This window comes from Dendropsophus ebraccatus, chromosome 10 (genome assembly GCF_027789765.1).
Source record: "Dendropsophus ebraccatus isolate aDenEbr1 chromosome 10, aDenEbr1.pat, whole genome shotgun sequence".
Lineage (NCBI taxonomy): Eukaryota > Metazoa > Chordata > Amphibia > Anura > Hylidae > Dendropsophus > Dendropsophus ebraccatus.
Window position 1 is genome coordinate 23798705 of NC_091463.1, and position 9372 is coordinate 23808076.

A 9372-nucleotide genomic window follows, 5' to 3' on the forward strand; every position below is an offset into this window, starting at 1 on the left:
AAATCTGTTTCAAGGGGCAGGTGAGGCTGGGATAGGTGATAAGCAAATATTTAGAGTGACAGACATTAAAGGGGTTCTCTCACAAAGATAAACAGGTCTAGACCGGTGATGTCAAGCCTTTGACGCTTTAGCTGTTGCAAAACAACAATTCCCATCATGCCTGGACAGCCAGTGGTTTTTTTTTTGTTTTTTTTAATACTGTTCAGGCATGCTGGGAATTGTAATTCTGCAACAGCTGGAGGGGCGCAGGTTTGATATCACTGGTCTAGACTTTGTAAAATGTAACACATTTTACACGTAGAAGCATTTCTTAAAGTGAATGTACCATCAGGTACAGTACATCGCTTTGGGTTTTTTACATTAATGAATTAGCACCTGCACCGGAATGCCGGTGGCACAGTTCTTTTTTTTGAACCACCGCCCGTATCCTGCACCAGCCTATTCCTGAACACCGGCTCCATTGATTCTAATGTAACCGCATCACAGTAGGGAGGGAAGAATTTTCTACTTGGGGGCCGGCTGGTTTGCCCCAGATGCTCTGTGCTGGTGATCGGGTATAGCTCAGGAGCCGGTGGTGTACTTTTTATTTCACAACCAGCTTCACTCTTGTCCATAGGCTGTATCTAATATGGAGCTCATGCAGGTGAATTAAAGGGGTTATCCAGTGCTACAAAAACATGTCCACTTTCTTTCAGACCACACAACTCTTGTCTCCAGTTCAAGTGCGGTTTGCAATTAAGCTCCATTCACTTTAATGGAACTGAGCAGCAAAACCCGCCCAAGCTGGAGACAAGAGTGGGGCTGTCTCTGGAAGAAAGTGGCCATGTTTTTGTAGCGCTGGATATCCCCTTTAAACTAAGGATCAATTCTACACAAAGCCCAAGGACAGTAGTGGTGCTTTTTGTAGTTTTTTTTTTATGGGAGTGAATTGCAATGAATGCAATTATACTCTTGGAGACAAGGGCACCATGGACTCCTGGGACTGAATCTACTAGACATGACAATATCAAGCCATTAAGTGTTTTTTGCTTAATTCTAATATTTTCGCATGCTCATTATTTTCATAGATTCCTTCGGTTGTGCTCATTTTGTTTCTCACACATTTCCCCATTGACGTCTTTTGCCTGTAGATCACAGTCTTTTATTTCATTCCCTTGCTGTAATGCTTCTCTCAAGCGCTTCCAGAAAACTTTTCTTTCTACATATCCATCTACCCACTTGAGGTAAGTGTTCTTGCGTAGATATTTGTTGAGTCCAAGCATATGTTTTAGATGAGCCATATTAACGGCTTCTAGTAGGATAACAATGACTCCACATTGACTTTCCAAGTACTGCCAGGACATGACCATCTCAAATTCAAAACTGCACCACTTGCTCTCAATAAAGTTTTGCGACAGTATAATTAGGGCTTTTCGGCTTCTCTGAATGCCTTCATTGACAATATTGGTGGTGATGGGAACACCAGGTATAAAATCTCTGTAATGCAAGCAGAGTTGAAAGTGCGGGGTACCACCTTCCAATTTGGGAACCAATTGCTCCTTTACCCATTCTTCATCTAAGCTGGAATGGATAACAAATGCATCATATTCTTTGTCCGCAATAACATTTCTATCGGTATGTAATAAGTAGCAAAGTTGAAAATATTTCTGTTTATAACAGTGAAACATCCCCCCGGCAATGACTATTGTTATTGCAAACACTCCGAAACATACGTAAATGGTTAAATTACAAGTTAAGCTCACGTCTCTTAGCTGTGTTCCCTTATGGTATTCCGGTGTTTTACATTTTAGACTTTCACCAAATGTCAGACCTCTAAGGTTCTGTTCATAGACCCACAGCAGAAATGTTTTCTGATCACAAGAACAGTCGTATGGGTTATGAGACAAGTCCACTTTAGCCAAATTTTGGGACACCAATTTTGTGGTTTCCTCAGAAAAACTCTGGAAATTGTTAGAACTTAAATTTAAGTACACGAGAGCGGTCAACTGACCAAGGAGCGTTGCTTGAAGTTCCAGCAAATTGTTCTTACTGAGGTCCAACGTTTGCAATAATTTAAGACTGGCAAAGGTCTCGGTAGGAATAAACTTCAATCCACAAGACGACATGTCCAGTACGCGGAGCTGGGTAAGATTTTCAAAAACCAAAGCCAATATATTATCTTCAAAGGTAGTATGGGATACATTAAGTACTTCAAGACTGTACAGACCACAAAATGAACACTGAATGGAAAATTTGCGTGATGTGTGTGAGACATCGAGATAAATAAGTTTATCCATTAACAAAAAAAGTGGGTAGGCTCCAACACTCTCCAGCTTTGTGTAACTGAGATCTAACGTACGAAGACTGGACATGTTTATGAATAGACTAACTATGCCTATGTATGGATTATTGCTAAGGTTTAGGTGTTGAAGATTTGGTGCCCCATCGTAAATCTGAGAGCAGCATTTTTCCATGGATAATTTATTTCTGCTCAGATCCAAAAATTCCAGGTTAGGGACATTTATGAGGTCTTCAAAGACGGAAAAGTCTTGGTTTCTTGTTATACGAATGTCTTTAAGTTGTTTGAGGGCTGAAATGGCAGCGGTAGGCATCCTGGAGAGCAGACTTTTTGTGACTTCAAGCTTTTCAATCCTGGAAGTTGCAGACTGAAATGACATGCGCGCTAGATCAGTATTTATTATACGGAGCGATGTGAGGTTTGCTAAACATTTGGAAAAGATATTTGTAACAAAGTTCAAACCATTAATTGTCAACTCCCTGACATTCATTCCACATAGTCCTTCAAAACGTCCACTCTGTAACCTAATCTTAGCTATAGAGTTTCTATAGTGGCCAACCACTAGCTTATCGACAAGAAGTCCAGACATTGCATTTAAGTTCATTTCCATAATATCTGCATTGAAAAAACAGCCTTTTAAGTGTAACAGATGTAAGGCGATGAATCGGAAGGCACCAGAAGCAATGTGATTTACAGGATTCTGAGATAATATTAGGGAAAAATTTTGAACATTTCCATTCCGAAGACAGTTAAGGTCATCTTCTTTTATATTGGAAATCTGGTTTGCTCGAAGGTCCAAAATTTGTAGGGAAGACACATAGGACGGTAGGTGCAAACTCTTCAGCAAATTCTTTGCAACATTTAATTCTTTGAGCGAGGTAAGTTGCACCACAGGGAGATCTGAGAGTGAAGTAATGGATGTTTCCAATACGATAAGTCGATGTAAGAGAGGTAGGTCCGAAAACGTTAGAGGAGACCAATGCCTTATTGGATTTCCAGTGAGGATCAGTGTGTGTAAATTCACAAGGCCAAAGAAAGCGTGATCTTCAATTACGGTAATATTGCATCTAGAAGAATGGATACACAAAGTATTAGGGTATACTACAGGGATATATCAAAACAGACACCGTTATCATCCATTTCAGAGCATTTTATTGAACACTTACCTTGTAAGGTCCAGAAGCTCAAGTTTTGACATTTGAAAGAACTGTTTTCTGTGAAGACTATTGAGGGGGTTAAAACTAAGATCTAATCTTGTGGTATATGTAGGAAGGTCCGGGGGTAAAACGGAAACATTGCATTTACAGCAATTCATAGATACTGGAGGAAGTTCCTAGAGTGAAAAGATAAATGTTTAACACTATGTTTGACATTAGATAACATTATGTTAAAGGAAAAAATATATCCTTGTACTGTGTTAGCTAGTAGATAAACATGATATAAATGCCCCTGGGACCTTGTAGGGTCATTAAACTCTGGACCAGATCTCAGTCATAGGACTATAAAACTTTCACATTCCTTATCTACAAACTGATCCAAGTATTTACTGCCCCTGCTGCTTCCCCTCCACCTCATATTGATCCTTCTGCTATATGTTACTTGTCTTATCCACCTCACTGCCTCCACGTCCTTTATGTGTTTCTTCAGATATTGGGTTAAACTGTGTCAAACTAAGAGACCTTAGTAGTCTCCAAAGCTGGAATTTTTTTTTTTTTTTAAAGGTATCACTTGCTGAAAACATAATAATCACTTACTAAAAGAATATGGAAATGTTTGATTTATGTTTGCATTTTGTTTTATTTTTGCTTTGTACTTACTATAGTATAAAAAACATTTTCTCCATACTGTAGGTCTCTAGTAATAATTTTGTTTACTTTCTGTTCTACAGCATCTGTTGTGTCCTGTTATTAGTGAAGTGCATCAGAGGATTTACATTCGATTTAGTAGCTCATACTGTATCTCAACTCTTTTGATGCAACTTCTAAGATAATTTATGACCAGATGAAAGGTCAACTTTGCTATCCTCCTAAATTAGCTTAGTCATTCCTTCAGGATTGAGGGCCTGAAAACAAGCTACAGAGAACAGCCTGGATAACAGGACTTCACTGATAACAGGACTTCACCGATAACAGGACACGCTGATAACAGAGGCTGTAGAATAGAAAGTAAACATAATGTATAATAAAGACCCATGGAGAAAGCATTTTTGTATAGAACAAAGCAGGAAATAAAAAAAATTGCTTTTCAGGTGTCCATAGCCTTTAATTTTACTGTACACACAATCTCTCTGTCCCTACAGCAACACTTCTTATTTTTATAACATAAATCACTGTCTTGTTCCGAGCCACCATTCCCTGCAAACAAAGTTTGCTAAGATGATTCAGAATAAAAATTTTACCAAAGGTAGAAGAGTTTTTTCATGTGAATTCCCCTTACAATTCATTCAATATTTTAGCATTTATAAAATGCCAACATACTAAAGAGAATCTGTCAGCTCTGTTTGAGGCTAAAAGGTGTAAACACTATTGGATAGCTGTTAAGTTATGAAAACAACTATGGTGGTTTCCACTTTTTTATTTCTCAGCCAAGTGTCCAGAAGGTGGAGCTAAGCTGATAATGCATACTTGTCCTCACCTCCTAGACCTTCCTTGATTGACATGCAGCACCCTGTACATCAGTCAAGGAGGAACTGGAAGGGGAAATAATGGGAAGAGGTGTGCCAGGCTTTGGCCCATAAGCAACTCGGCCCCGCCTCCTTGTCACTTGAGAAATAAAAATATATATTCTTTTCTGTTTGAGGTGGCAAGTCTTTGGCTTTACCCACTGCCTGTTTATTTCTGTTCAGCAATGACATGAATGAACACACTGCACGTAAAAAGAGAGCACAGTTAGACAGATGGAATACATGTCCGCTGCTCAGGAACTCAAGATGGAGAAGTGCTGGAACATATGGACTCAATGGGACATTTACTATCATCTGTCCTATCACAGTCTTGTTTGTTTTTCTCCTGTTTCTTTCCCTATTCCCTGTCTTGTCTTTGTTTCGTCATTATAATGTCTTCTGCAGCCTGTCTTAATGACAGGCTGCAGTGCGACCGCACCGTTAAAGTATAAGTGACAGGGGCAGACCTCTGTCACTTACCGATCGGGACCTCCACAGTGTGACTGCGGGGGTCGTGATCGTTTTAATGGACCACTGGAGGTCTCTAACCTTCCTCTGTGCAGTCCGATCGTCGCCCTGGTGATTAAGTCTGCCACAGGCAGGCTTAATCAGCAGAGCGCCTATCACACTGATCAATGCTATGCCTATGGCATAGCAATGATCAGTGTGCATAATCTAACAATTGTATGTAAAAGTCCCCCAAGGAGACTTAAAATGTGTTAAAAAAATAAAAATAAAAATGTGTTTATAAGTACCCCAAAGCCCCTCCTCCAGTAAAAGTGTAAATCACCCCCCTTTCCCATTATATGAATAAAACAAATAAAAATAAATAAATAAACATATTATATATCGTAGCGTGCGTAATTGTCTGATCTATTAAAATATAACAAGCGTCATTACTATGGGCGAATGGCATAAGCGAAAAGAGGGGGGGGGAAAGAGCCAGAATTACCATTTTTTTGTTACATTATATATATATATATATCTATATATCTCTCTCTCTATATATATATATATATATATATATGTATATATATATATATATATATATGTTCGATCTTTACAAATATGGTATAAATAAAAACTAGAGATCATGGCGGAAAAAAATGACACCTCGTAGGTGAAAAAATAAAACCGTTCTAAGCGTCACAATAGCCCCATTTTATTATTAATTTATTGTAAAAAAAAAAAAAAGATTTTATTAATAAAGAAATATATAACATTAGAAAATCTTTATAAACCTGCATAAGTTTGTGTTCGGGCTGACCTATAGAATAGTGGTATCACATCTCTTTTACCATATAGTGCATTACGTAGACACAGGAACCCTCCAAACGTTACCATATTGCATTCTTTTTTACGATTTCACCAATTTATATCTTCATAAATAATAATTTTGGGATTCCATCATACATGTTATGGTTGAATGAAAGATGCCATTACAAAGTACAACTATTCCTATAAAAAACAAGCCCTTACATGGCTTGTAGATAGAAAACTGAAAGTGCTAGAGCTCTTAGAAGGGGAGAAAATTTGCGTGGTCCACTGGGTAATTTTGGGCCTGGTCCTCAAAGGGTTAATGTGAAAGAAAAAATAAACAATAAAAAAAAAAAAAGAAAGGTTAGAGATGGGCAGAACTTGAGCATGCTCCAATCACATATGAGTCCAATCACATTTGATTACAGGTGGATAAGAAGTTGGATGCAGCCCTAGGAAGTCCTGGAAAGCATGGATACAACCATAGACCATAGGCTGTGTCCATGTTTTCCGGGCAGCCTTAGCGCTGCATCCAACTTCTTCAGCCACCGGTATTCGAATGCCGTATGCTCAGGGTCAGATGAATCCGAATGTGCTTAAGATTTGCTAATGTAAATTTATAAAGTTATATATATTTAATAGGTATATAGATTTGTAATTTACTTCTGTTTAAATGTATGTCCTTCAGGAAATGTTGTTGTTTTTTTTCGGTCTGACACAGTGCTCTCTGCTGCCACCCCTGTCTGAGGGTATGTGCACACTGAGGAAAAGGCGAGGAATTAGTTGAGGAATTGGGGTATGTGCACACTGAGGAAAAGGCGAGGAATTCAGCTTGAAATTCAGCATGAAATTCAGCTTGAAATTCCTCCTGTAAAATATGTACAGAGCAAAGTCCCATTGTGTTCAATGGGTTTTCTGCTCTGTTGTTCACACTGCCGAATTTCCGAGCAGAATTTCCTGCTGTAGATCTGCTAGAGGAATCCTATGGAAGTCAATGGGGGGCTTAAATTCTGCTTGAATTCTGCCTGAAAACTTTCTGCTTCAATTCCTCGAGAATTGCTCAGTGTGCACATACCCTGAGAAAGGAACAGTCCAGAGCAGCAGCAAATCCTCATAAAAAAAAACTCTTCTTCTCTGGACAGTTCCTGTCTTGGCCAGAGATGTCAGCAGGGAGCATTGTGCCAGACTGAAAAGAAAACAACATTTCCTGCAGGACTTACAGCAGCTGATAAGTACGGGAAGACTTGAGATTTGTAAACAGAAGTAAATTACAAATCTATTTAACTTTATGAAACCAGTTGATTTGAAAGAAACAGATTTTTGCTGTATAACCCTTTTAGGCTCAGGGTAATAGCTGTCACTAGAATTCCTATTTAGGGTGCATTCACACGTACAGGATCTGCGGCAGATTTGACGGCGCAGATTTGAATCTGCAGCAGATTTGATGGTGTAGAATTGATTTGCTTTGAATCTGCAGCTTCAAATCTGCACCATCAAATCTGCTGCAGATCCTGTATGTGTGAACGCACCCTTATGCTACCTATGCCTCATTTTGACCTACAGTACATCTATCTCTTCCATACAAGTAGTTTTCCTAATGCACTGACAATCCCGGTATCCCTAGTAGGATCTGCCTTCTCCTGCAGCATCCCCACATACATTCTAGTATATTCTAGTACATATTAGTAGTCTACAAGAGCCGGTGTTTTTCTACATTTTTTTTTGTCTGAATAGTAAAACTTACAACACAGTAAAGTAGAAAAACCACCTACCTCAATGCAGCAGCCTCCAGCACTGTGAATCACATATGACAGGGCATACAATAGAATCCATCGATAGTCCATGCTCCATAAATTTCACCTCTTTAGTTTCTTAAATGCTCTGCTTCGAGGAGAACTCCGCTTTAGACATGTTTATGTTAGTTACCTAAAAGCTTCCACCTCGACGTATAGGAAAATACTAGCCCAATGTCACTTCCTGAAGCTTATCGGAGAGTTGAACCAATTGCAATTCGGAAACAAATTCTAAGTAAATAAATTATATAGGAAATAATATTCAGCAACTAAATAAATAAACATAAACGAATGTAAGAATATGTCTGAAAAAAAATAAAAATAAAATCACTGTGTTCTCCTTTTGGTATATTCCGTACCCCCCTCTGTAGAGAACTCATTAGTTCTTTCCTGACCGAGACTTTTCTGCTTCCTCTTTTCAGGACATGTTAATGTTGATATGATAGTTTGTTAAACTTTCTATTTGGGGAGATTTGTCAAACATGGTGTAAAGTGAAACTGGCTCAGTTGCCCCTAGCAACCAATCAGATTCCACCTTTCATTTTCCAAAGAGTCTGTGAGGAATGAAAGGTGGAATCTGATTGGTTGCTAGGGGCAGTTTCACTTTACACCATGTTTGATAAATCTCCCCCACGGTGTTTTTTATGAACTGAAAAGCTTTCCAAACCTTATTCCAGAAGATGTTATACATATACTTATCATGGAATCCTTATCCTGCAGTGACACAAGGAGAGAAGCGTTCAACTAAGTCAGGAATGGGGAACCTTTGGCCCTCCAGCTGTTGCAAAACTACAATTCCCATCATGCCTGGACAGCCAAAGCGAAGCTTTGGCTGTCCAGGCATGATGGGAATTGTAGTTTTGCAACAGCTGGAGGGCTGAAGGTTCCCCATCCTTGAATAAGTGGTGGGGAACTAAACATTCAGACCCGAACCAATTAAAACTTTTTATATGTGACGGTGACACTTCAAAGAGGTTATTCAGGATCGGAAAAATCTATTTGTTTTCTTTCAAAAACAGCGCCACTCTTGTCCTAAGTTTGTGTCCGGTATTGCAGCTCTGTTTCATTGAAGTGAAAGGAGCCGAGCTGTAAAACCACACACAGGACAGGTGTGGCACCAGTAGCGGATTAGAATAGGTCCGTTTTGGGCGGTAGCCCTGGGCCCTGAGCTCTTGGGGGGCCCAAGGCCACCCAAATACAATGTACTTTCAGTGGTGTATTGTCTCCAGGCTATAGTTCTGCCATGATTTGCAAAATTTTACTGTGATTTTGCACAAATTAGGCCTTGCTAGTGCTGCTATAGTTACAGTGGGATGGGGGGGGGGGGGGGGGCGAGGCTTGGTGAACAGCCCGGGGCCTATGGTAAAGTTAATCCGCCCCTG

General features: G+C 39.4%; 1 protein-coding gene across 2 annotated transcripts; it reads right to left on the reverse strand.

Moving 5' to 3' along the window:
• Positions 1-245: 245 nt before the first annotated feature.
• On the reverse strand, positions 246-8410 carry TLR4 (toll like receptor 4). Of its 2 annotated transcripts, XM_069986287.1 has the most exons (4): positions 8322-8410; positions 7970-8221; positions 3445-3611; positions 246-3345 (listed from the first exon to the last, which is right to left on the reverse strand). In XM_069986287.1, exons 2-4 carry the CDS (start codon positions 8039-8041, stop codon positions 1062-1064), a joined length of 2523 nt encoding a protein of 840 aa, XP_069842388.1. In that variant the 5' UTR covers positions 8042-8221; positions 8322-8410; the 3' UTR covers positions 246-1061. The 2 variants fall into 2 exon arrangements, with proteins under 2 accessions (XP_069842388.1, XP_069842387.1); XM_069986286.1 differs by having other exon boundaries at positions 7970-8392.
• Between the last annotated feature and the right edge of the window lie 962 nt (positions 8411-9372).